The sequence below is a fragment of the Zalophus californianus genome, chromosome 7 (assembly GCF_009762305.2).
Source record: "Zalophus californianus isolate mZalCal1 chromosome 7, mZalCal1.pri.v2, whole genome shotgun sequence".
In the NCBI taxonomy this organism is placed as follows: domain Eukaryota; kingdom Metazoa; phylum Chordata; class Mammalia; order Carnivora; family Otariidae; genus Zalophus; species Zalophus californianus.
Window position 1 is genome coordinate 144,142,349 of NC_045601.1, and position 27,972 is coordinate 144,170,320.

Here is a 27,972-nt window from a genome sequence, read left to right on the forward strand (position 1 = left end):
GTAAAGCAATCTGATGCCCCAGGGTATAAAATCAGTTCTTGGCAGCTGGGGTACTAGGACCTAGGTCTTCTGGACCTCAACCCTATTCTCCCACACCTACCCCACCCTTCATTACCTTTGGTATTTTTATATCTCTTCCTTCACACATGTGTGGTTACCATAGTAAATAAAAGAGCTCAGAGATGTGACTTTCCAGAGGAGATGGTGTCAGCCAAATTAGGTCAAGAAAGGCCCTTCTAAGAGACAACTGAAATGGAATTTTGGAGATCTACCATGTTTAGCAAGAAACCCAAGACTGACCCAGCTTCTTTATCCCTCCAACGACTTTCATAAATGTGTGGCTTGTAGTCATATATATATAATATATTACAAATAGGTATATTAATATTACATATTAATATAATACCTATATGTAGGTATATTATATATTACTTACATATAATACATAATATAATACCTAATATATAGGTATATATTAATATATTATGGGTAATATATATTATGTATAATATATATGCAAATGGGGAGGGGTAGGCAAGACAATATTAAGAAATGTTAACCCATGTTTTATATCCTTTTGCATCAGGAAACTCTCCACTTTGCCTCATGCCTGAATGAAAAGGTTCTTATGACATTAATATGAAGAAAAGTAAGTGTATTTTTAGCTTTCAAAATTATGTTTAGAAACCCATGCCAAAAACTATAATTTTGAAGAAAAAACTCTTGAGTCTCAAAATTCTGTCTTCGAAAAGCAGAACGGTGCAGGACTTGGGCCATCATGTTTCCGCCATAAGATAAGGATCACAGAACAGTGCTTTCAACCTGCAGGTCCTGGGCCATTAATGGGTTGTGAAATCAATATATTGAGTAAATTGAGTGACCAAGACGTTTTTTAAGCAAAAAGAACAGAATGTAATTATAAGAGTGATGGGAGAAAAAGAAACAAAGGCAGGACTTGCCTGAGGCTCACGGTGTCCAGGCAGAATCCCGAGGCTGGCCGACTGGAACTTTCCCCCAGCGATCTCAAGGACCTCCTTCAGTGCTTTGTCATCGTAGGCTTACGCCCATTAGTGTCACTTTCCCTGATGGCTGTAAACACCCCCAAGATAAATTGGCAATGGCCTCCAGAGCATATGGCCCAACTGATAGGCATCTGAAGGGTCTCGAGACTGATGTTCCACTAGGCAGTGGTGATGTCAGTTTTTGGAATGTTGGTAGGTTTGGTGGGGACGGGAGCCGAAGGCCGAGAAAGAATTCTTGAGAAGCTATTTAATCAGTCGTCACTCCTTACAGCCAGGAGTGCCGCTCTTCCTGCCCACACGTCCCGTCCCCACATCACATCACGAGTATACAGAGTGTAAATTAGAATGTGTGTTCTGAGTTACAACATAAAATGTATTTCTTACTGGCGGCCACAGCAAAACAAAAAAGTGTGAGATTATGTTAGAACAAAGACATAGGAGCCACGGGAGTTAGAACCACAGGAGGGAAAGGAAGCTCGGCCGGCTTCCCGGTTCCTCCAGATGGCAGCGGAGAGCCAGCGACTCTTCGCCTCGCCGGCCCGGTCACAACCCCTCTCCTCCTCCCGCAGGTGAGGTACAATTCCGAGCAAACAGGGAGTCCCCGCATGAAATCCTGAGTTTGCGGCCCACAGCATTCAAACCGACTGACGGCATCTTCTAATGCTATTACAACGTCCTTGACGGCAAAACCCACGCCTTTCCGTCCTCAGGATCCTCTGTACGCAGCCCCGGGCTTGTCCACTGACGGGACACGCCTCTGGCCTGGGGGACGGGGGCCTGCTCCCCGGCGCGGGGCGCGTGCAGACACGCGCGGCGGCCACTAGGGGGCGGAGAGGCCTAAAGCTGACCACGTGGGACCTGAGCGGAGGGGGGAGGGGAAAGAGGGGGGGAGGGGAAAGAGGGGAGGGGGAGGGGCGGGAGAAGGAGGGGGAGGGGGAGGGGCGGGAGAAGGAGGGGAGGGGGAGGGGCGGGAGAAGGAGGGGAGGGGGAGGCGGGAGAAGGAGGGGAGGGGGAGGGGCGGGAGAAGGAGGGGGAGGCGGGAGAAGGAGGGGAGGGGGAGGGGCGGAGGAAGGAGGGGAGGGGGAGGGGCGGGAGAAGGAGGGGGAGGGGGAGGAGGAGAAAGACAGCTGGAGGTCGGCCAAAGAAGCAGAGAGGTGGAGGGTGCAGGGGAGGGGAGAAAGCAAGTTACTGGGGCGAAAACATAACTGTCTGGCTGGCAGTTAGGATACTTCACATCTGTTAAAGAACAAAAACAACTCAGTAAATTTGGAAAGTTCTAATTGGCTCTATTACGCGAGCCACGAACCGGACAGCTTCCCCTCCAGCAAGCAGAGGCGGAGCTCTGAGGGGCAGTATGGAAAAAAAAAAAAAAAAAGGAGGCTTTTATAGGAAGGAGGGTGGGGCGAGGAGGTTATTAGCAAAAGAAAAGGAAGATTGGGTTCGGGCAACGTCACCTTCCCCGTAGGAGTGGGGGGGGTGGGGGGAGGGGGTTGGAGAGGGCCCAGGTGCCAGACTGCTTCATTGGGGCGGACCGGAAGGTTCCTGACTGGCCTGGTAAGGCTGCGTTTCTGGGGAGATTGAAACCGCGGTTAGGTGTGGTCTAAAGCCCTGGTTTGGTAAGTGTCCCCATTTGGGGCCTGTAGTTTTCTTGTGGACACATTTTACAATGTGTTATAGATACTGTTTCATTTTCTCCTAACAACAACCCAGTTGGATCATGATTCCTACCCACTTTTATTTTCAACCTGAAATACTGTGGATTAAAACAGAAAACAAGGGCGCCTGGGTGGCTCAGTTGGTTAAGCGACTGCCTTCGGCTCAGGTCATGATCCTGGAGTCCGGGGAGTCTGCTTCTCCCTCTGACCCTCCCCCTCTCATGTGCGCTCTCTCTCAAATAAATAAAGTTAAAAAAATAAAATGTTAAAAAAATAATAAAACAGGACAGATTTTAGACGCGACAACATGCTAGAGCTTTCCTCTATTTTACAGTTTTATTAAGTCCATTTGTATGGTTATTCTGGATGACATCCAAGAGCGCAATCCTTCTGTCAGAGCTCATAGACAAAAGGATCGAGCAGTACTCAAAACTTAACAGACGTCTGCCTCCATGGAGTTGGCGTGCTAGCGAGAGGGAGAGAGAAAATAAACAAGTAACATACGCCATAGCATGTCCGATGGTGACCCATATGTTACGGAGAAAAATAAGCCCGGAAGAAAGATAAAGAAGGGCAGGGGAGGAGGGGGTGGTCCGGGAGGGTTTTGAGCAGTCTTCTCATCTGTAAACGGGGGACAGTAGCCCCCACTTCATAAGGTTCTGGTGAGGAACAAATGAATTAGTAAAGGCCTTAGCAGGTGCTCCATAAATGTGAACAATAACAGGAGAAAGTGAGAGAGAGTTTATTACTGTAATCATAATATGTGGAGCTGTTCTGTTTGAGGAATCAGATAAATTTTTGTTGAGCTGCACAGAGCAGAGCTACAACCAAAAGGTGGAAGAAAGTTCCAAGGAAGCAGAGTTTGCCCTGTAGGAGAATAACAGAGAATAACTTTCTTACAATTAGCCTTGTTCATTTTGTAAGGTAGTGAGGTGCCCATTTGGGGAATGTTTAAGCAGAGAGCTGATGGCTGCCAAGTGAAGGATGCAGTTGAAAGGATTACTGCTACACTGTGTGGGCAACTAACAGCCAAGTTTTATAATCCTTTTTAAAATATCAAACTTAATATTCAACTAAAATTTACCCATAAACTAACGACCTATATGGAATGATACACATTCACTCGACAAATCCTTTTTGAATTCTTCCGTTGGTCATTTTTGGAGATGAAGCATAGAGATTATAGTATAGTGGAAATACACCTACTGTGTTACATCAAGATCAACAAACATCAGGTGGCATAATGCATTTCTGCATTACTTTCATAACGTCAAAATGTTTTCCTTCTTCGACCTAAATGATTGTCCACTGTTTTCTCTATTATCATGCAGATTCAGAACAGCATACCAGGTGATGTGGGAAACAAAGGCAAAAGAAAAAGTTAAATTTCCTTACTGCTTACAGTCCATTGACAAGTCCTTAGGCAGAGTGACCTTCCTCTAGAAACTCAACTGCCTCAAATTAATATTTTTGCTAAGGGCAAAAGGCAATCTTAGCTTAACATTATCCCAAACTCCTGGATCCTGTAAGACTTCTTTAAATATAAAAATTCTTTTGGAAACTTCCTTCATCTCTACCCGGCAAGATACGTGTTGGCCATCATCCTCCCAGCATATGGCCCCCTGATCTACATCCGAAGGGGCTCATGACTGAGTTTTTACTAGACGGTAATAAATGACCTTTTCCTAACAACAGCGAGCCCCTCCGGGTCCTGGAAACCCTGCTTCCAAAATTCCTTAATGACTTACACTACCCCTAAGCCCCTCCCAGTTTGAAAATATATAATCGGTCACCTGTCACAACCCAATGCGGCTCTTTCTGCCCACGGGTCCTGTCCCTGTGGTTTGATAAAACCACCTGTTTGCACCGAAGATGTCTCAAGCATTCTTTCTTGGCCGTTTGCTCTGAATCCCTACATTCCTATGTCACCAGTTACAAGCAGAAACTCTGGGGTGAGACATTTGGCTTTAAATCTGAGCAGCCTACTCCTCAGTCAGTGACCTGGGGCAGCTTTACTAGGGTCTCTGAGCCTCAGATGTCTCTTCTGAGTAGAATGAGCTCACCATTTGCTGTTTAAAGGTGATGTTTTAAGGATTACATGCAATAATGCATCTATAAAACATTAGCAGAATTCCTGTAAGAATCAGCCAGTAATTAGCAGGTAGCAAAGCTAGTTTTCATCCCCACTCCCACACACCGTTGAATGTGATGCACCCTTAATGGCAATGCTATGACCTTGTTTGGACCCTGATTTGAAGAAACCAATTGTAAAAATACATTTTTGAGAGACATTTGGGGAAATTTACCTATGGGTTTAGATGACTCAAAGAAACTACAGTAGTCTTAATTTTTATTAGGCATGATAAAGGCGTTGTGGTTGTTGGCGGGGGAGGGGGGGAAGTCCTTAACTATGGAAGACTTAACCTTACGGATAAAACTGTATAGTTTGTGGGGAGAAAAATGAGAGCAGAGATATGCAGTATTTTCCATCCAGCAAAACATTAGAGTTGCTGAAGCTGGGGATGGACACCTAAGGGATTCTTTATACTATTTTCTCTACTTCTGTGTATGTTTGGAATTTTCTTTAATAAAAATTTTTAAAATATGCTGAAAAAATGGCATGGACATCTACCTAGTACACTGCTGAATTATAAAATGGCACAAAACTTTAAGAAATCATTTTGGGGGGCCCCTGGGTGGCTCAGTCATTAGGCTTTGGCTCAGGTCATGATCCCAGGGTCCTGGGATCCGGCCCCTCATCAGGCTCCCTGCTCGGCGGGGAGCCTGCTTCTCCCTCTCCCACTCCCCCTGCTTGTGTTCCCTCTCTTGCTGTGTCTCTCTCTGTCAAATAAATAGAATCTTGAAGAATAAATAAAATAAAATAAAATTGTCTAACCCAACACTCGTAAAAAAAAAAAAAAGAATTCATCTGGGGGGAAGAAAGGAATTCATCTGGTAACAAAAATACATTCATTGATCCACAAATATTTACCAAACACCTACAATGTATCAGACCCTGTTCAAAGTGCCAGGGATAGAGGCGAACGAGATGTATACAGAGTTCCCGCTCTACAGTGACAAGAAACAAATAAACAAGATGCCTGAAGGAGATAGAACTAAGATACAGCAGTGGTTCTCAGCTGGGGATTGAGGATGATAAGCATGCCCTCAGGGAACATTTGGCAACGTATGGAGACATTATTGATTATTGCAAAGCGGGGCGGGGGGGGGGGGGGGGATGCTCCTGGCACCTAGAGGGTAGAGTTCAGGGATGCTACTAAACATCCAACCACGTACAGGACGGCTCCCCACTGTCCGGGTTAAAATGTCAGTAGTGCTGAGGTTGGGAAACTCTCAAGCAAGATGTGGTGGTCAGGAGTAGCCTGTTTGAGGAGGTGATGGCTGAGCTGAGCTGAGACAGGAATGATGAGAAGGAGTAAGCCTGCTTCTGAGAGGAGGGCTTGCAGGCGTGGGGGCAGAGTCCTTGGAGCTGGAGAGCTGAAGTGGAAAAGGAATAGACGGAAGGCCTTTGAAGGGAGGTGGCTAAAGAGGAAGTGGGGGCCGTGAGCCCAAAGCACCAAGCCCACTCAAAATGCCGAGTCAAGCTGCACCCCAGATTTACGGCGTCAGTCTACATTTTAATAAGATCCCCACCTGGGGCATGGAGATCCGCATCTCAGTTAGGGAAGCATGCTCTGGAAAATGGTAAGGAATTGGATCTTATTAAAGCTGCAAGTGACCAGCTAAACTGGGAAGACCCCAGGCCCTGGGGCCTTGACCCAGCCAGCCCTGAAGGAGTCATCAAAGGGTCTTGGTCTTGTTATGAGAAGGAATTCAAAGAGACACGCAGCACAGTGGACAAGCAACATGAGGGGGAAAGTTTACTAAAATGAAAAGTATACTCTGGTGAGATGCGAGGGGGAGAGAGAGAGGGAGAGGCGCACGACCTGGGGGTTGGGTTTCTATTACTGACAGTTGTTAACAAGGGGGTGGAATATTCATTACTTGGAGCAAGGATTTCTTGGTAGGACAGTTTCCCGCCTTTTCTTCCTCACTTGCTCAGGGCTTTCCTGTCGTGGCGCCGCCATCGTGGGCCTGTCTGGTGGGATCCGGCTTCTCGTGGATGCTGCCAGGTCAGGCCTCTGACCTTCCCCACAGCTGCCCACGGCCGCCTCCTTGCTGGCCTCCGGGCATCCGTTAGAGCCTCACTAACTGCCCACCATGACACAAGGACCACTGGCGGGTACAGGGGTCCGGCTGCCATGGTGACCTGGTGTATATGGTGTATATGATGCGCGGTCCATGGGGCAGGGCTGAGTGCAGAGGAGGGAGACTCTTCAGGAAACAGTGGCAGCCGTCTATGCCCAAGATGATGGCCCAGACTTGGATCGTGGTGGTAACCGTGTAGGGGCGGAATGTGAATCGGAAGTGGAGCTGATAGGACTTGCTGGTGGGTTAGATGCTGGTGAGTTAGATGCTGGTGGTAAGGGGAGCATAGAAGCAGGGATGACTTCCCAGTTTGGGCTTGAGCATATGCGTGGATGGCAGGCCACTAGGTGAATAGTAATGCAACCAGGTTCCCGTTGGTGTTGGGATTGTGTGCGTGTGTTCTGTGTTTCGCGCATGCTACTTCTGCGGTCAGAGCTGTCTCCTGTGGTGCACAGGGCCACTGCCCCCAATTCTCCTGTTGTCAGCCGCGTGTCTTTGCCAAGCCACACCTCCTTCACTTTGGGCTTGGTGGAATATCGGTGAAGTGGGCCTGGGCTCTAAATGTGCTTGATATAATCCCCTGAGATGTTTGGTTTATTTTGAGGCATGGTTACAATAGAAACCTGTTGAATATGCATACACCACGTGTAGAGTAGATGTGAGTACCATTATTATTATTTTTTAAGATAAGAATGGTAAATCCTTGCCACTGATTAGTTGGGAGACTATTTTGGCTATGTCTGAGGTTCCTATTTTGTGAATCTGAGCAGCTTAATCATTGCTGAGCATGAAGATGGGGGAGGAACCTGAGGACAAAGGGCCCTTGCTTAACTCCGGGGCAGGATCTGGATAAGGGATAGTCCCAGGGACGAGAAGACTCCCTTGCCCCTGAAAATCTGTTTCCAACCTGCTCACTATTTCCTGAAGTCTATTTAATGAGGGACATAGCCTTTTATTCAGCAATTAGAAATCACAGATTTCAAATGCAATATTAAAAAAGTAGAGCAAATGAGTTTTTAAGGTAGATAATGATGATCTCCCTCACTCTCTCATCTCTTTCTTTTTTTATTCAACCAGTGGTTTGGGCACCTGCTCCTGTGTTTCAGGCACTAACTGCAGGTCCCCTCAAGTATGCCCAATGCGAAAAACAAGAAGCCTCACCTTACAGAAGCTCATCTGATAAGGGATAGGGTTAAGAAGTCAGCAGGCCCTGGGCATCTGAAACTGAGTACCCAGAGGAGACTGGATATCCTGAAGGCAAGACTTCTCGAATTCCACAAATTGGCCTCAGGACAGTCTGTTTTTAAAACAAACAGAAATAGGGGCTAAAGGTATGTGCTTCATTCCGTGCATGGCTGAGCCCATGCAAGCTTTCGGACTCTCCCAGAGAGTACCATCCCCGGAGCTGAGACCAGCATTTCTGGAGAGTACCTCTCTCTTGGCTGACAACAGCCCCACAACAAACAAACACAAAAACAAAGCAGAAAAGACTGTCAAGGTTTATCTGTTCTCTAAAATGGGGCTTGTTTCTCAGGTCCCCTCTGAATAAAAACAGCTTTCCCCACTGAGGCGGAGGAACTTATCCACCAAAATTCATGTTTTCCTTCCAGAGTACAGAATTATCTCTGGTGATTAGCTGTGCAGCGAGGGAAGACATTTCCCAGCATCTCTTGCAGCTGGAGCGGGGCGGGGGGCGGTCCATGGATTGACTCTCAGCAACAGAATATGGGTGCAAGTGAGGTGTGTCACCTCTGGGCCAAAGCCTTTAGGAGAGGGCCACTTTCTTTTTTCTGGCCACATGTGGAGGACCCTGCTGTCAGGGATGGAGTCTCACAGATGAAAGGGGTCACACCCACAAAACCTACCTGCCAACCAGAAGCAACTGACAATTATGTGAGCAAGACATTAATTACTGTTGAATTAAGCCCCTGACACTTTGGAATATCTTGTTACAGCAGCTAGCAATACTCTAAGCAATTTATATACTTTCCGTGTTCTAGAATATATAGAATTAGCAATCATTCTTCAGCGAGGCAGTGTTTGCAAAAGTTTCCTTGCTTTCCCCAGCTTAGGAGCCCATCCTTAAATAGCCCTGATGCAAATGACATCAGAGGAATTTGGTGACATTCTCCGGGTAATCAAGGTGCCCAGGCCAAGAGCACGTGACCTTATCGACAAGTCTGGCGCTTTGGTGTCTCTGTTAGGCAGTATCTGGGAGGGCTGGGGCGGGGAGAAACGAGCCTTCCGGGGACTTGCCTGAAGTTTAGCATCTAATTTGGTTCTTTGTGTCAAACTAATGTGGATCGTCCAGGCAAGAATGGAATGTTTCATTCTCATTGATAGGATTTTGAGCATGAAGCTTTTGGTAGCCTGTGAATTTTAAAGACCACGTTTCCCAGCGATAAGAAAGCAGGAAGCCCTCAGAGAATGGGCTTGTCTGCGTCTCTGTGGCTGCAGCGTGACAGTGGGAGAAATAGTATCTCCCGTTAACTATGCAGTTGGCTTTAGCAAACATGTCTATTCTCCCAGCCTGCCCACCGGCAGGGCAGATTTTTACATTCCGAGCTAACTCGTCCTTCCTCACTCCTCTGTAACGCCATGCCCACTCCTATTTTATTGTGTCTCTGAACTCAACCCCATGCCTGTCCTCAGCCCTTCACAGTTTCATGATTTTATGCCTGTCATTCTTCGAGTGATCTGTGGGGCCCTCGGGTCCTCAAGAACACCTAGTCCCTTCCTGAGGAGCACTTCTCCCAGCAGGTGCCGGGGAACGGACAGGAGGGAGCGCAAGTTCTAGAGCCCTCCTGCTTCCAGAAGCCCTCCTGGAGGCAGTTTTGATTCTTCCTGGATGGGGCCAGGTACCTCGGGCCAGACTGTCAATAATGTCAGGAACGGCCAGGCATTTAGGAGCTACGGATACGCAGGTAAAAATAACCCACTGATCATTTTAGAGCAGACAACTGAAAGTTACTCCTACACGTATTTCAAATACCATATTGAAGATGGAGCCTGGTTATCTAATAGGATTAGACTCTCCATCCTAATAAGATGGAGCATTTCATAACTGCGTTGTTTTTTTTTTTTAAGATTTTATTTTATTTATTTGACAGAGACACAGAGAGAGAGCGCACAGATAGGCAGAGTGGCAGAAGCAGGGAGCCCAACGCGGGGCTCGATCCCAGGACTCTGGGATCATGACCTGAGCCGAAGGCAGACGCTCAACGACTGAGCCACCCAGGCGCCCCTCGTAACTGCGTTCTTGACAGGTGAGCTGAAGTATCCAGGGGAAAGTGCACTGATGTCTGCCACTTACTTTAAAAGGCATGAAACAAAAAAATAAGTAAGGATTGAAATACACAAGTAAGAATGAATAGGCGGCTGAATGGAAGGATAGAGTATAACAAAGTAAGCAACAGTGTCCAGAAATGGTCTGGCTGCTCAGAGATACATCCACAACCCCCCCCCCCCCGCCCCCATAGTGGCCTCCCTGGGCTTCTGCTCACGTCTCGGTGGGACCTGGGGGCAAGTGCAGAGTTCGGGCTCCAAATCCACGTGGGAGCACTCCTGGCTGGTCCCTAGGAACTGCCTCTACCGCCTTCCAGCTGTTTCTGTGATGCCTTTGAGAAAGAGAGGTTTTCCTCCAAGAAGAACTCCTCCTGACCCTATGGTATCAGGTCAAGAACTTCCTTGTGTTACTCCACAGGGTCTGAGTAGGGAAGGCAAAGGGCAGGGTGAGGAAGGAGAAGAAAACGTCCCCACGGTGACTGGCGCCCAGCGCTTTGGGTTCAGTTCTGTTCCTGATAGCTTCTGTGGCCCTCCAGGTGCACACTGCTGTGGGCCCGGGGCGGGGGGTGGGGGGTGCTGACCTCCAGGCTCTCCCACCAAAGGCCTCCAGGCACCCTCCTGCAAGTGGTGTTTATGACCTGCGGCAGAAGGGGAACATGGGCCAGGTGGAAACTATGGGGTATCTCTGGAAGAAGGTGTCCGAGAGGACTTGGCATAGAGTTTGGGCTTGTGTTAGGGAATTTGGGGGAGGGCTCATGGAAGCGGGGCTTTGCCCTAGACAGGATGTTGCCAGGGAGGTGGGGGAGGTGTCATTCTTTATGCAGGTATCTTAATAGGTCTGGTGTAGGAGGAAGACTGTATCAATGGAGGCTACAGCTGGAACTGGTGAAGGTTCAGCAGTCTGTCGAAGCCTCTCCTAGGGCGATGTTTGGTCCCCGCTGAGGTGCGGACGTGTTTTCCTCCACATTCATACACAGTTGCTAAGTAGTCTTGTGCTCGTCTCGATCCATCATAGTGACAAAATGCTCTTGTCTGATGTTGCTGTCCCGTGAAATTGCTTATGTTCAACAGAAGACTGGGACCAGGCCAATGTCCAGGTGTTGAGGGTTGCATTTTTCCTTCTCAGGGCACCCTCTTGACCCAGTGGCTTCTGGCTGGGGTTGGTCCATGGGGAGCCATAGCAGAGGCTGGAAGAGGGAGAGAGGAGAGAGAAGTCTGGGTACTTATTCCCCGGGGGGCTCTCTCCCCGAGGGACCACCTGTAGCTGGCTACACATTCCCCTTCAAAGGTCACAGGTCCTCTTAAGAGAGCCCTCTCTCCATGACTCCGTTCTTTTAGGTCTTCAAAATAGCCTCTTTTTCTCCTCCCCTTGGGGTTAGGGGTGGGTGGTAACCCCAGGGTTCCTGGCCCCAGGGTATAGCTCTAGCCCACATTTTGTAAACCGCTCCAGAGGGAAACCCTTCCTGAATTATCCAAGGTTGAGTGTGCTGTCTGATACCTGTTGAGAGCCTCCCTGGGACGGGAGGCTCCCCAGAACGCAGGCTACTTGATCCTTCTGCAGCACTGGGCTCTGATAGAACCTCGTGTTGGAATGAAGCGTTATGAAGATGGCAGGATCCTTCTGGAGTGCATGGCTGAGTCCCCAGCCCCAAACCCAGTGGGGCTGCGCCAAGGGAGAGGGCCCGCCGGCTGCTGCGGCAGCACCCTTGGTTGCAAATGGAGCAGGTCTGTGAGCAGCCACAGCAGCTGTGAGCCTGAAAGGGGCTCCGGGGCAGACTCTCCCGTGTTGTCCGAATTCCCTCCTGGGCCAGGAGAAGACAGGCAGTCTCTGCACAGCAGGTCAGGCCCTGGGCAGCCTCGGGACAGCACGCTGAGGCAGACTACTGAAAGGACCATGTAGGTTCTCCACTGCTGACTCGGGCCTTTGTCTTCCAGTGAATGTGGGGCACAGAGCAGCGGTCCCGAGCCTCCTCACTCCAGAGAAGCTTCTTCCCCCCACAAAGCTGCTCGGGACAGAATCTGTGACAGGGGATGAGAATTGGTCAATATTAGACCGTTACGCAAAGACAAAATGATAAAAATGGGAAAAAATATAGACAAGTCATATCTTAGAGAAAGAGCTAATCTCTGTAAAATAGAAAACAACCCAGGAGAAAAATGAGTAAAGGAATTATTAGTTCATAGAAATTATTAGTTCATAGAAAAGGAAATAACACACGAAAGCTTCTCAGTAGAGAACCAGGTACATATGTCAGAGTGTACTTCTCCAGGAAAGATCATTCTCACTGTTGGGTACAATGCTTGGTAAATTTCTACCTAATTCCATCTCTTCGTTCAGGTTCTCCAAAAGCTGACTTTTGAGTCGAGGACTTGGGTGCATGTAGTCTACTTGGGAAGTGACCCCAGGAAACCCGAGTTCAGAAATAAATAAAGGGAAAAAGTCAACTAAGTGAAAAGTGGCAGAAAGGGTATGTTAGCTAGTTGGTTACTGTCTGGGCAGCTGGGCCCAATCCCACCCTGTATACTCTCAGAACCCCCCTGGCAGGGGTGGGTGCCTGGGCCACTTATGCACAGCCCCCATCCCCCTTTGGGTGAAGGATGCCCCTAGGGGAGTCAACGCCCCTGTCCTCCCAGGTTGGGCCGCGTGTATGCGGAGGAGCAAGCATCATCAGTGTTAGAGAAAGCTCTCAGACGGAGAAGAAGAAAAGTAGGCACCTGGGAACTTGTCACCTTGCAGGAAACTATCTACCTGACGTGGCCCAAGGGCACATGGGATTGCACACTGACAGCGTTCTTTACGAGGCTCCGCCTGGGAGAATGGAGGGAATGCCGGGTAAGGTCTGTCACCACCCCCCTCCACCCCATCCATGCAGCAGCCGTGACTTCCATCTTCCAATACATGTCCATGTTCCGTGGTCCCGCTGCCCCCCGACACCCCACCCAGACCAGGCCGGAGGGCAAGTTTTGCACGTTTTGACTGAATGGCCCAGCACTGTGTCACCAGTCACACCCGTAGCAGGTATGCCTGGGAGGTTCGCGAGGGCAGTTTTCATGCACAGTGTGGTCCAGAGAAGCAAAGGTAGGTGATGTGGCGGGAGATCGGACTGAAGCAGATGTATGGATGGACAACGTTGGGGGTGGCCTCCCACTTAGCTTTCTCACTCAGGCGCTGAACAACAGCCGAGTGCAGAGCCCAGGCCGGGCCTTGTAAGGGAGAGAGAGGAATCACAGAGGGCAAGGATCTGCTCCCGGGGAGCACAAACTCCGGTCCCTGCGAAGATGGGCTCATGTCACCTCGGCAACAAGAACGTGGGACAGGATGGAGTAACGGGCAGAGCCTGCGAGTCGGAGGAGTCTGAGAACACGACCTTCTGGGAACGTGTGTTGTTGTTCTGGGAGGACGGGGACATGAAGGCTAGGCGGGGCTCCGGAGGCAGAAATGGAGAGCGACGGGGGGGGGAAGAGGTGCGGGCCTCGGGACTTTGAGCCCCGGGATGCAAGGCCAGTGCAGTTTTGAAGTGAATCAGAACGATTTGGAAGCCTCCCGAGGAAGCATGTAAGCAGTTGGGGGAAACACTAAGAAATGTGCGTTGGAAGATTATTCTAGAAGCTCGAGAGTGGCCGGATTGGGGTCTGGGAGGGGCGCTGTGTGGGTGTAGGGGGTGTTGGGCTCAACCAGACCGTCCACCACCGGCCGACCATGAAGCCCAACGAGAAGCCTTTGTCGGCTGCCGTCTTCCAGCCCCCACTAGAGCGCGCCTTCCTGTCCTCAGTGCCTCACTCAACCGTTTCCGAGTGAATGACGGCGTCCATAATGGCGACTGCCGCTGCCGTCTTGCTTCCTTCTTTACCAGCTCCCCTCCCCTCCCTCGCCCGCACAAGCCCAGCAACTGGAACAGATTCTTCTGGCTTTGGAAGTAGGGCCGCTTATGTTTCCCTCATCGCCTCCCCAGCCCCAACTCCAGCCACTACACACTCATCCGTCTACACATAGAGGCCGCTCCTGGGGTTAGTCTGCTTCTGAAAATGACAAAAAACGACATTTTAAAAGTCCGGATAATCGCAAAAAGCTACGCGCCGCTGTGCGAGTTTAAACTTTGTGTGTATTCTGCCTAGTGACTGGTGAGTAAGGAGGCTCGGGGATGCCATTGGCTGGTTGACCCACAGCCGGCCAATCCTGGGCTCTAGACAATTCATTGGCATCTAAGGACCCTGTGGTCACAATGGACCCGATGCCGGGCCCCGAACGCCGCGACTAATGCGAGGCGAAGAAAAGGGTTTTTTTCTTTGCTTTCAGGACGTTTTGTTCTCCGATTGTGATTATGAGACTAGAGAGAAGAAGGACAACAGGAAAATCTTCATTTGAGCGTCAGAGGAGAGAAAACGCATAAGTGAATTCGAGAAGGTAGGAAAGGGAGGGTCGCGCTAGGTCTCCGGGACCGGGGGGGTGGGGGCGGTAGGTGGGAAGTGAGACGGTGGAAGACGGGGTTCCCGGGAGAGGGGCGGCTCTCCGCGCCTGCCCTCACCTCCCTGAGCTCTGCGGGATTCCAGGGGAGGATGGGGAGGCGGGGCGAGGAAGCGTATGGAAAAAGATCGAGTGACACCTGAAGAAACTCAACTCTGGCCAGAGAAGGGAGCCGGGGAGGGCGGAAAGCTGCTTCCCGGATCATCGCCTTGTGGCTTATCCGCGGAATGTTTAAGGAGTCAGTCTACAGGGAGAGGAAGGGCGCTGCTCATCACAGAAGTTGGGGTGCTGAGGATCGCAGTGCGGGTCACAGGAAAGTTTGACTTCGGTCAGAGCTGGTGCCAAATTCCTCCTCGTCTGTACCCCCAGGCGTCGGGTCGCGGACTCTCCCGGGAGCCGCGTGTTTGGCGCAGATGGAGCCAGAGGCTGCCCCGCGCGTGTCGGCGCCCGGCTCGCTCCTGTCGTTCGCGCTCCTCAGCTGCTCTGCGCTGCGCTCAGGTAGGGGCGCCTGCCTGGAGTTCCTGCCGGCCCTTGGGACGGCAAAGATCAACACTTCAGTCTGCAGAGCGGAAGAGTGAGGTCCTGCGGCTGGGGTCCCGCGGCTCGCACTCTGCACGCGCTCCCCGAATGTAGACCAGCGCGGAGAAACCCAGTGAGAGCCACAGGAGGGCTGCGCGTACAGTCTTAAGTTTTCCAGTAGCTACCTTTAAAATTGCAAAAAGAAACAGATGGAATAAATTTTAACAATGCATTTTGTTTAACCCCAAATAACCAGAATAGTGTTATTTAAACTTTCAGTTGATGTAAAATATGAACAGTGGGATATTTGACATTTTTTATTCTAACATTTCCAAATTGTCCGTATTTTACATTTACAGCACATTCCAGTGGGGACTAGCTCGTGGCTGGTGGTACCACAACGGACCCCTCAAGTGTATCCTACCCTCCAGGCCCTGCGCTAGATCGGGGGATAGAGGGAAAATCTCTGTAAGCCCAGGGTTTGCACGAGGTCCTCAGTATGTGCTTTTTAATAAGTATTAGCAGTTCCAGTCGATACCCCCACCAGCTGTCTGTGGCTGCCAGCCAGCCTCAGCTACCGGCCCCCAGCAGCCTCAGCTCAGGAAGCCCCTGTGGCCTTAGAAAGACTACTTCTGTCCCCCGAATACCGTCTTCCTTTCCTGCCTTAGATCTGTGACGGCCGCGCCGTCTGATTCTGCTCCTTTGTTGAACAGCCCAGTTTACTGTCGTGGGGCCAGCTGACCCAGTCCTGGCCATGGTGGGAGAAGACACCATGTTCCACTGCCACCTGTCGCCGGAGAAAGACGCGCAGCGCATGGAGGTGCGCTGGTTCCGCGCGCAGTTCTCCCGGGCGGTGCTCGTGTATAAGGGCGGACGAGAGAAGACGCAGGAGCAGATGGAGGAGTACCGGGGAAGGACCACCTTTGTGAGCGAACACATCAACACGGGGAGCGTGGCGCTCGTCATCCGCAACGTCACAGCCCACGACCGCGGCATCTACCACTGTTACTTCCAAGAAGGCAGGTCCTACGACGAGGCCATCGTGCGCCTGATGGTGGCAGGTGTGCCCTTTCATTTTGCTTGGTTGCTTTTCCAGGGTGACCCTTAGGAAAGTTTCTCTCCTAACCTCAGGCCCACCGCAGCCCAGCAGATTTTTTTTTTTAAGATTTTATTTATTTATTTGACAGAGAGATAGACAGAAAAGCACAAGCAGAGGGAATGGCAGAGGGAGAGGGAGAAGCAGGCTCTGCACTGAGCAAGGAGCCCGATGTGGGGACCCTGGGATCATGACTTGAGTTGAAGGCAGATGCTTAACCATCTGAGCCACCCAGGCGCCCCGGCCCAGCAGATTTTAAAACAGGGAAGGTGGCTTCCTCCTGCCCAAGGACCAAATGAGTGGGCTTGCCCTGCCACACTGTAGGCATCAATTCCTGAGAGGTGCACACAGAACTCCTCTGTAGCCTTGAGCCAGAGAGAATGTTTAACTCCTACAGATAATTCTCATGCCTACTTAGAGATCTCCAAGGGTCTTGCTCAGCGACTCGTGTTAGAATTAGACATTTTATTGTGAATTATAATACACATCCAGAAAAACTTATGTACAGATTACTGAATCACTATGAACTATAACCCATGTGACCACTACTCATATCAACAAATAGAACACTGCCTTCTCCTGACAAAATACCACAGACTGGCTTAAGCATCAGAAATGTATTTTCTCACGGTTCTGAAGGAAGATCAGGCTTCTCCTGAGGCCTCTCTCCTTGGCTTGCTGATGGTCAGTTTCTCTCTGTGTCTTCACATGGCCTTTTCTCTGTGTGGGCACATCTCGGGTATCTTTCTCTGTATGTACTGGTATCTTCTTCACATCCTAAGGTACTGGAGGTTAGGAATGGAGGGGAGCATAATTCGGTTCATAACATGCCCATTCTCAAATTTCCCAAATGAAGCATGTTCCTAGAAGTGCTGTATAATGAGAAATATTTCTCTTCCTCTTTTTAAAAAAAAATATTTTATTTGGGCACCTGGGTGGCTCAGTCGGTCAAGCATCTGCCTTCAGCTCAGGTCATGCTCCCAGGGTCCTGGGATCGAGCCCCGCATCGGGCTCCCTGCTCGGCGGGAAGCCTGCTTCTCCCTCTCCCACTCCCCCTGCTTGTGTTCCCTCTCTCGCTGTCTCTCTCTCTGTCAAAAAATACATTAAATCTTTAAAAAAATATTTTATTTACTTATTTGAGAGAGAGGGAGAGCATGAGCCAGGCGGAGCAGCAGAGGGAGAGAGAGAAGCAGGCTGTCTCCACTGAGCAGGGAGCCCGATATGGGATTCCATCCCAGGACCTCGGGGTCGTGACCCGAGCTGAAAGCAAACACTTAACCAACGGAGCCACCCAGGCGCCCCTCTCTTCCTCTCTAATAGATACTATAAATTTGTTTTCTAAAATGCTTGTGCTAATATACACTCTTACCAATAGCATATGATGCTCCATACATTTTTCATCAAGTCCAAAGACAAGTTTTTCGCATTTGATTTCAATCCATCTCTTCTTTTTTTTAAAAAAAGATTTTTATTTATTTATTTGAGAGAGTGAGAGAGCACAAGCGGGGGGCAGGGGGCACGGTGGCACAGAGGCATAGGGAGAAGCAGACTCCCTGCCCAGCAGGAAGCCTGACTCTGGGATCAATCCCAGGACCCTGAGATCATGACCTGAGCCGAAGGCAGCCACCCAACCAACCCACCCAGACACCCCACCATTTCTTCTTTCTAGTCAGTTGTTTCCCACAACTGGGAGAATCAACCCCCATCCTGGACCCTTTTCACTCCCTTTCCTGCCTTTTCCCCTTGGCTCCCGTAGCCTTCTATGTGCATTTTACTTACTTATCCTGCATGTTATGTCTCTTCGGCTAGAAGGATGTTTACTGTTTTGCTCCTTTTACAAGCCCATGTCTGGAACAGAGTCTGGGGCATAAGAACTGCCCAACAAATAGCAGCTGAATGGATGAATCTGCTCCCTAAAGCTGTAAGTGGTCATCATATCCCGCCATCTCCATTCTGAGCCTGAGATCTGCTTTTTTAACCTTTTCCCCGAGCCTGTGGTCAGGCCGTGTTTTTAATCGTCTTTGATGTGTGTGTTGGTCAGGACATGCGAGGAGATGCTCTGGTAACAAGCAGCTCTCGGAACCCAGTAGGTTAAAAGAACAAAGGTCTATTTCTGACAGGTGAAACATGTCCTCATGAGTCAGGTGGGGCTCTAGTCCACACGGATCTCGCTCAGGGATCTGGAGCTTTGCAGTTCACCTTAGCTGAGGGAAAGAGAGCCTGGCAAATCATGACTGCTCCATGTTCTTTAAACTCGTATTTCGTTGACCAAACCAAGTCGGATGGTTATGCCTCCTGGTACAGGAGAGGGGAACTACAGTCCCAACTGTGTGCCCAGGGGAAGTGAAAATTTTTGAGTACCCTTGAGTACCCTGAGAGTACCTTTGCAGGCTTTTGTTACTGGACTTTTTTTTTTTTTTAAGCTTTATTATCCAAATCACAACCAGAACCCATCAGGATCTGACAAACAACAGCAATTATTCACCACTCTATCTCCAGCATCGAGCAGATTGCTTGACACCTAGTAGGTGCTTAATAAATAGTTATAAACTGAAAGAAAAACAAATACATAGCTGATATCAAAATTTCAGAGTGAGGGGGCGCCTGGGTGGCTCAGTCGTTAAGCGTCTGCCTTCGGCTCAGGTCATGATCCCAGGGTCCTGGGATCGAGCCCCGCATCGGGCTCCCTGCTCGGCGGGAAGCCTGCTTCTCCCTCTCCCACTCCCCCTGTTTATGTTCCCTCTCTCGCTATGTCTCTCTCTGTCAAATAAATAAATAAATAAAATCTTAAAAAAAAAAAGAATGTTAAAGCATTAGAAAAAAGAAAAAGAAAAAAAAATTTCAGAGTGAGTTTTAAACTATCCAGAGTCTGGAGGCAATCAGGATGACACATGGGGATGTTAATCTAAAGCTGTACAGTCCATTAGCAATAAAATAGATGCCACAAATGTGAGCCACACATATATTTTTAAATTTTCAATAACACATTTAAAAAGGCAAAAAAAAAAAATCAGAGTGGGAAAATTTCTCTTTGGGCCCCCTCGCATCACAGACATTCGTAAGTTCATTCAGCAAATACTTCACAAACCACTCCTATGTTCAAGTCACTATTCCAAGTAACCGAGGTGGAAGCAGTGAAGAAAATACACCAAGGTCCCTGCCCTCACGGCGCCCACGTTCTAGAGAGTGCAGAGAGCCAATCACTACAATATCTAATTAAACTGTATCTTAGATGGTGGTGAGCACCGTAGAGAAAATAAAGCAGAGAGGGCTTGAGAATGTAAGGGGTGCGGGGGTGGGGGAGAATAGCTTCCCTGACAGGATGGAAATCGAGCACAACCAGAACGAAGTGAGAGAGTGAGTCGTAACCCTCGGGGGCTCAGAGGACCCCGCGTGAAGTCCCAGCTCAGCACCCGCACCGGGGGTCCAGAGAGGGGACCATAGACTTTGTCATCTTGCTCTCTCACTCTGAGAGTGAGAAGAGCCACTGTCTGTAACCGCATGGGGACAACATAGGGATGTCCCTTGTCTTGATAGATAGTAATTTTGCCTTTTTTCCCTTTCGCCAAATACTAATCGTAGTGAGAGTGATTGACTTGTCCAGACGATTTCATTAAAGCATGATTAAGTATCAAGCCTCTTGGCCCCACAGGAAAACAAGAGAATTTCACCAGAGGACTTGGGCAAGCCTTCAGAATAGAAGTGGCATATAAACCAGGATTTCTAGGAGTTTATTAATAATGGTTTTAAGATATGCCCTCATTCTCAGGGCAAGTTTGAGACAATAGACTCATTCATTCTCATAGACAATAGACTTATTAAAAGAAACGTTTGAAGGCTGGAAGAGCCTTTAAGATACACCTAAATCAATGGCATTTCAGTCGATCAGACCAGTGGAAGTAAGGCTTAGAGGATAGGGTGGCCTCCCCAGGGGGCCTCAATTCACAGATGGTAGGAGATGCCATCTTTGTCACCTAGAAGGGCAACCTTGTATGTGATTAATAGAACATATTGAAATATTGTGGCAGGAGGGTTTCTCAACCCTGGTGTCCTGACTCTGTGCATAGCAGCACTGCACGGCTGACCAGGATGGGTTTGTATGTGGCAGGAACCCTCTGTTCTTTCCCTGTAAACATGACCCTGGCCTGGCCTGCCCCAGTCTGAACTGAGTTGTAGAATTGTTTTATTTATTGTTTTTTGTTTGTTTGGTTCATTGGCTGGTTGATTTTGTCCTTAAGTCTATTGTCTCAAACTTGCCTTGACTGAACCCCGTGGAACCCCATTTTGTAGAATTTCCCTCCAACTTGCTGAATTCTTTTGAGTCTTATCACACTTCAGAGTTTCTGCCTGAGCCTTTCAGTGTGCAATTGGTTTTTTGTTTTTTGCTTATTTCTTCTTGGCAAAAATCAGATGGAGCTGGTAGCGCTAAGACTTATATGATTGCTTTAATTTTGTCCTTTGTCTTTTCATTTGTCTTTTAATTTTTTGGATCGCCTTAACAAAGGAATTAGGAAGTTTGGTTGTGAGGCGCCCGTGGCCGGTTAAGCGTCTACCTTTGGCTCAGATCTTGATCCCAGGGTCCTGGGATTCAGCCCTGAGTGGAGTCGTGACTTGTGCTCCCTGCTCATCGGGGAGCCTGCTTCTCCCTCCCTGCCCCCCATTCGTGCTTGCTCTGTCTCTCTCTCTCTCAAATAAATAAAATATTTTAAGATTTATTTATCTGAGAGAGCGAGAGAGAGCAGGGGTAGGAGCAGAGGAAGAGGGACAAGCAGACTCCATGCTAAGTGCAGAGCCCACGCAGGGCTCGATCTCAGGACCCTGTGATAACCACCTGAGCCAAAACCAAGAGTTGGATGCTCAACTAACTGCACCACCCAGGTGCCCCAATAAATAAAATCTTTTTTTTTTTTTTAAGAAATTTGGATGAGACAGTGTCGTCCAATAATAAACAGGAATTTTATTTTGCTGAGCTGTTCTGAAATAAAATTTAATTTAATTAAGAACTTTGGATGATCACTGGACCCCTGGCTGAAGGGGCAGAAGTCTTCTAGGACCATGCATTTACGGGTCTTGAACCAGACTTCTCTTTTATTAGAGATTCTTTTATAGACAGAGTAAGTTGGGAAGAGCCTGGAGTCAGGATTTTTTGTGATGTTCTGCTGACATTGAGGAGGTGATACATTATCCTGAGGTTCCCAGGAGCACCCAGGTCTTTCTAACTGGTAGATGTTGTGGAGGGGTACCAGGACACCCCCTGGCTGACTGAGCCCCTGGGCGGCACACGTCTCTGCACCGGGGCAAGGGCTGGTTCTGCATATTCCAGTTCTGTCCATTCTCCTAAGAACCACCACTTCTGATGACCTGTGTCACGTGCAGCCCTAAGCCGGGAGAGCAGGGACAATGTCTTGAGGTCAAAAAGCTTCCCAAGACTCTGCCTGGCCCAGCAGGCTTCTGTCCTTAACGGATTATTCCCGAGCTTCGGGAGACCAGCGCTGCTGAGAAGTCCCCGCAGGACGGAAAGTGAAATCCGCAACGTGCTTGTTTCAGGTCAGAGCAGACGCACTCACCCAGAAGTGAGACAACCAAACCCTCTAACTGAATGAATCAATCAGCAGTCACTTGGTAGGAGACAGACGGATGTGTGTCACTGTGATGGGGTCACGGGTGGAGCACAAAGCCAAGTGCAAGGTCACCCTGCCCTCAGAGACCTCAGGATGGCTTGGCATATTGGTCTCCTGATGCTGCCCAATGCCGGGGTCTTCTTCCTTCCTCTCCTCCAGCCCTCCTTTCCTCCCTCCTTTCAGAAGGGGTACCGTGGGAGTGCGTGGAATACGACAACCAGCTTCTCCGGCCACTGGCCCCCTGCTGCCTTCCTCCACCCCTTGGCTCTCCCCGTGGAGAGCTGATCTAAGACGCTTAGGCTAGGGCGCTGTTGCCTTTTTAGCTGCTCCCTGGTCTCTGTCCCCAGGCCTGGGCTCTAAGCCCCTCATCGAAATGAAGGGCCAGGAGGATGGAGGTGTGCGGCTGGAGTGCACATCCAGAGGCTGGTTCCCGGAGCCCCGTGCGGTGTGGAGGGACCCTCTCGGTGCGATCATGCCGGCCCTGGAGGAGGCTTACACGGTGGACGCAGACGGCCTCTTCATGGTCACCACGTCCGTGGTCATCAGGCCCTGCTGTGTGAGGAAGACATCCTGCTCCGTCAGCAACACCCTGCTTGGCCAGGAGAAGGAAACTGTGATTTTCATCCCAGGTTGGTTCCCTGCCCTCTGGAGGCTCATCACGCCGAAGCAGGGTCCTCAGACAGAACAGAGCCTGGAACAGGGATGGGGAGATAGAAGCGTGGGGTGGAAGGGCCCTGAGCCCCGAAGAGCTGGAGGACTCCCCCCCTTGTCTTGCCTCGAGGGGAAAATCAAAGTCTTCTCGGAGAGCTCTTTCTCTGTCACGGTCCTTATCCTGCAGCAAATTTTTTTTTTAAGTTTATTTATTTAAGTTATCTCTACCCCCAGGTGGGGCTTGAACTCCTAACACCCTGAGATCAAGAGTCACACACTCCCCTGACTGAGCTAGCCAGGCACCCCTGCAGCCATTTTTAAAACTATTAGAACAATCATAAATGGAGAGTGGTTTGGCCAAGTGGCACACTACACCCAGAGGGCTGCCTGCTGAATCTCTCCCTTCCTGCCCATGGCATTTCTCAAGGGAAGGGTGGGTGGGATTCTCTGTCTACAGACATCATGCGCGAATTCATTCAACAAATACTTAACAGGTACTACCCATGTTCAAGGCATTGTTCTCGAGACTGAAGGTAAATCAGTGAACAGAATACATAAAGATCCCTGCCGTCATGGGGCTAACATTCTAGGGTGGCAGAGAGCAATAAGTGAGATAATTAATCTGCAGATTATATCAGATGGAGGTAAATACTGTCGAAAACCTTAGTTGGGGGAGGGGACGGGGAGTGCTGGGGTAAGGCGGAGTTGTAATTATAAATAGGATGGTCAGGGAGGTCTTCACCTGAAAAGATGGCAGTTGGGCAAGGGAGGAATGAGCCGTGCAGATATTTGAGAACCAAGCAACCCAGGGAGCAGGAACAGCACATGCAAAGGCCCTGAGGCAGGAGCATGTCAGACAGCTTCAAGGAACCCCAAGGGACAGGTGTGGCTGGTGCGCAGGCAAGGATTGTTGAGGGAGTCTGAGTGACATAGGAAACACTGCAGGGTTTTGAGCAGAGAAGTAACAGGATCTCACTCGGGCTGCTGTGCAGGGGACAGACTGCAGAGGGTATAGACGAAGCAGGGAGCGGGGAATTGCAATCTTTCGGGCAAGAAGGGGTGGTGGGATGTGCCGGGTGGTGGCTGTGCTGATTCAGGGGTGGCCGGTTAGCCGTGTTCACCCTGGTCCTTCCCATGGTAGCCTCAGGGGCCCCCGCTTTTTTGGCTCCTGGGCCCCCAGCCCTGGCAATTCCTGTGGGATGAGCCAGTGCAGAGCCAGGGTCTCTGTCTGGGGTTTCTGAGAGTGAAGCCAACAGAGCAGGGAGCCCTTCCCATGGGCATCGTGAGGGACCCTCTCCGGGCTCTCCTTGCTCTCACTGAGTGGGGCTCTCCTGGCTCCCTTTTCAGAATCCTTTGCTCCCGGCACCTTTCCCTGGACGGTGGGCCTCGCTGTCATCCTGCCTTCTCTGCTCCTTTTCACCGCCGGGAGCATCTGTCTCATCAGGAAACTCCACAGGGGAAAAGAGGTTGAAAATGAAGAGAAGGAAATCGCATGTAAGGAACTGGAGACAGACCATGCGGAAGAAGAGAAAGAGCATCGCATCAAAGGTAAAAGAGTAGGAGGACAGGTGCCCCAGGGCCACGGCTCTGGCAGCTAGAAGCCTGGGGACAGGGAGGAAACGAACAGAGGCCACGGCAAAGGGCCTGGACCGGTGGCAACCAGGGACTCCCCCTCCCGCCTGCTTGCTCCCGTTCTGCGGACTCAGCACCATGCTGCTGAACAAACGTAAACCTAATAAGCAGTGATAACATCCAGCCACTGGTGCATCGATTGTTTCTGGAATCTTGACAGTTCCAGTGGCAGGGGCAGCGGGGGACAGGGGTGATCACGAAGGACCCACCCTCCCTCGTTCAACACACACTCAAATTCTCTGATTTCTTCTATTGAGGACCTGATTTGGTTTCTGTTTCTTTTTCAGAGCAACTTCAAGAAGAATTGCGTAAGTGTACCATTTCCTGAAGTAGTCCATGCAGGTGTGCACTCTGCTCGGTTAGCCAGCAGCTCCTGAAGCTCCTCTGTGTGTCTGTCCCGTTGCAGGATGGAGACGAGCCCTGCTACAGGCCGGTGAGCGCCGTGGACATGCCCTCTGAGCTCAGGCTTCTGCCCCCTGGCCAGCCAGCGGGGCGTATTAGAGGAGATGGGCAGGGGGCGCTGGGAGGCGGAGGGGCTGGGGTGCGCTTCGCCGCGGCGCTGGGTCCCAGCTCTGCCATCAGGGAATCCCCACGGCTCCTGAGGATGTCCTCTTGTTTAGCATAATTTTATCTATCATTACCAGAGCTTTACCATACATTTACATTTTAGGAGTTGTTGCTCTTTGGATCCTGGATTAATTTGGGAGATGGTATAGACTGCACAATTGGAGAACCACATGATGGAAAAGCAATAAGCTTCCCCACACCCAATTCAAGGGTGGATGCTTAGGCGGCTGGAAACACCTCTCTGCTCCCGGGGAACACTGATGCTCTGGGAATGGCCTGTGAGGGGAGGGGCGTTGGTCAAGAGAGAGAGCATAGGATCCAAATTCCTCATCCTAATGAGCACTTTGCATCTTATGATTTCTCCCCTTCTGCTCAAAAGCACCAAGCAATCCCGGCTTTACCAGATACCGTGGTACTCGAACCTTTCCTCTTTAGGTGAATTTCAAAACTGTCAGAGTCAGACATATCAACAACGTGGGGAGAAGAAAATCACGTTCACACGACAGAAATGTAGACCAGTTGAGTAGTAACTGTAGGTGGGAGATCTGCAGAATGTCAGGGGTCTGAAGCCTTTCCTACATCCAGAGAGGGCAGAGACATAGGCGTCAGACCCATTTTGTTAACACAGAAGCAGGTTGTGGAGACGTGACCCCCCCTTTTTCCCCTGGGAAAGGGGGCCCTTGGGAGTCATTTAAATCAGTTGTCACCTGGTGAAACTGGTGGAATCCGGAGAACCAATGAAAGGAACTTTTACTACCCAGGAATCGGCAGAGGAAAATTGGCATTAATTGCTTCACTGGGAGAGGGAGCAGGATGGGCCTCTTTGCTGGTTTAAACCAAATTGGCACGTTCCTAACTAAAGAGAGTCCCAGAGACCGTATGTCTTAAATAGAAAAGGGGGCAGAGCGGAGAAAATTGAGAGAAAGCGGGAGCCGTGAATTTTGGTTCCTTTGCTAAACTTTCCACATTTTTAGACCCCTGATGATCCCCTATCTGAGGCCAGTCTCCTGTCACCCAGGAGACAGAAGTGCAGCCTCAGGAGTTCTGTGAACTAGCCGCCTGGGAATTGGGATCAAGGGCCCTTCATGGAAAAGGCCACCACACAGGGATTTCCCACCACCTTCCTGGGACCTCCCTGGGGTCCAGAATAGCACCATCTCCTGAGACCCCAGGCCTAAACCGGAGACTTCTTCTGCAGCTGACGTGGTCCTAGACCCGGACACCGCTCATCCCGAGCTCTTCCTGACGGAGGACGGGAGAAGTGTGAGAAGAGGCCCCGCCAGGCAGAGTGTCCCCGACAACCCGAAGAGATTCGACTGCCGGCCTTGTGTCCTGGGCCTGGAGAGCTTCTCCTCAGGGAGGCATTACTGGGAGGTTGAGGTTGAAAACGTGATGGTGTGGGCTGTGGGGGTTTGCAGAGACAGTGTTGAGAGGAAAGGGGAGGCCCTACTGGTCCCCCAGAATGGCTTCTGGACCCTGGAGATGTTTGGAAACCAGTACCGGGTCCTGTCTTCCCCTGAGAGGATTCTTCCCCTGAAAGAGCGTCTTCGTCGGGTGGGTGTCTTCCTGGACTATGAAGCTGGAGATATCTCCTTCTATAACATGAGGGACAGATCACACATCTACACATGTCCCCGTTCACCCTTTTCTGGGCCCCTGAGACCCTTCTTCAGGCTGGGGTCTGATGACAGCCCCCTCTTCATCTGCCCAGCCTTCACAGGGGCGCGGGGGATCCTGGTGCCCGAGGGCGGCCTGATCCTCCACAGGACAGGGACCAGTCACAGCCCCCACGGACAGTGCCCTGGCCTCAGAGCCAAGTAGAGAAGCCTTGGCCATCTCTGCTAGCACAGCACAGCACCCCGGAAGGAAACAGGCCCTCCTTCCCAGTAGACACATGGAAGAACCTCCTCCAGAGGCCCCTCCAACACCCTCTTCAGACCCAGCCCCATCCGCCCCTCATTAGGCTGTTGCTTTAGTAACTCATTTGCTGGGAACCATGGGGCAGGGTCTGGCCTCAGAGAGGGGCCGCCACATGGCTCCCACCCATGAAGAGTGTGTGAGAGTGACAGGCTTTCCCGTCAGAGTGACACATCGAGCCTGACGCTCAGGTTGATGTCAGACGCCGTGGACTCCAGGTGAGGGCATCTGGACACAGCAGGCTGTGAGGGGAGGGAGGCCACCGCTGGAGGTCAAGGACAGACGAAGCTGCCAGGGAGGTGGGAGCCTCGGCGTCACCGCCAAGGGGCACAGGGGCTGCGGATCCATTCCCACCCCTCCCCTGAGCTTTCCAGAGCACACAGCAAAGCCCTCCCAGCCTAGAACTGAGCTGGAGAAGGATGAAGACACATCTCGGCCTGGCTCAGGTGTCCGCTCAATAAACTGGGAGTCAGTACTCAGTTACTGAGTGTGGCCTGAGGTTCAAGGTCCTAGCTGAGCAGGTGAGTACTGAACCAGGTGGGTCCCCGGGTTCAGGTTCAGTGGGGAAAGCAGCACGTTCCCACGTTTTGACCTCAGGCTGCCTTTAGACATTAACAATCACGGAGAGGGGTCCCTGGGTGGTGCCGTCGGTCGAGTGTCCAACTCTTGGTTTTGGCTCAGGTCTCGATCTCAGGGGTGTGAAATCGAGCCCCTGCATGCTCCGCGCTCAGCACAGAGTCTGCTTGAGATTCTCTCTTTCCCTCTCCCTTTGCCCCTCCCCCTGCTCTGTCTCTCTCTCTCTCTCTCTCTCTCGCTAAATAAAATCTTTAAAAATGAATAAATAAAATAAAAATTATTGAGGACCCCAAAGGGCATTTGGGTTCTATCTGTCAATATTTATGGCATTGAAGATGGAAACAGTCATTTTAAAAATGTATTTATAATTTATATTAAAATAGCAATAATAAACCCATTGTAAGTTAATAAAAAACATGTTTTATGAAAATAACTTGTTTCCAAGGCAAAATAAATTTTATTGAGAAATGTGGCAGGTGGTAGTAATCCAATTGTAAAAAGTGGGCTGAAAAAAAGTATTTAAAAACTACGGCAGTGACACGTGGACACCTTCTGGAAAGTATGGGGCACTGAAATAGCTGATTGGTAAGATGGAAGACTGGGTTATTAACATGTATGTGTTGTTTTTATATTTGGTTCTCTTGTTACAGTACAGGTTTAACCAAAAGCACAGGTCTGCAAGTCCAGTTGGGAAACCAGTGCTGCTCATGAGTAGGCAGGCCAGGTCTGAAGACCCAGTGGATCCAAAGACCCGCCA

At 50.1% G+C, this 27,972-nt stretch overlaps 1 protein-coding gene across 9 annotated transcripts; it reads left to right on the forward strand.

Moving 5' to 3' along the window:
* The first annotated feature begins 2,565 nt into the window (after window positions 1-2,565).
* BTN2A2 (butyrophilin subfamily 2 member A2) lies at window positions 2,566-27,389 on the forward strand. 9 transcript variants are annotated; one of them, XM_027602170.2, is made up of 12 exons: window positions 2,566-2,638; window positions 9,647-9,810; window positions 9,997-10,152; window positions 12,806-13,004; window positions 14,469-14,576; window positions 15,006-15,134; window positions 15,869-16,216; window positions 22,220-22,501; window positions 23,871-24,071; window positions 24,443-24,463; window positions 24,562-24,588; window positions 25,921-27,389. In XM_027602170.2, exons 6-12 carry the CDS (start codon window positions 15,050-15,052, stop codon window positions 26,541-26,543), a joined length of 1,587 nt encoding a protein of 528 aa, XP_027457971.1. In that variant the 5' UTR covers window positions 2,566-2,638; window positions 9,647-9,810; window positions 9,997-10,152; window positions 12,806-13,004; window positions 14,469-14,576; window positions 15,006-15,049; the 3' UTR covers window positions 26,544-27,389. The 9 variants fall into 9 exon arrangements, with proteins under 9 accessions (XP_027457971.1, XP_027457970.1, XP_035584296.1 ...); XM_027602169.2 differs by lacking the exon at window positions 2,566-2,638 and having other exon boundaries at window positions 12,909-13,004; XM_035728403.1 differs by lacking the exons at window positions 2,566-2,638; window positions 9,647-9,810; window positions 9,997-10,152; window positions 12,806-13,004 and adding an exon at window positions 13,648-13,727.
* Window positions 27,390-27,972: the final 583 nt, after the last annotated feature.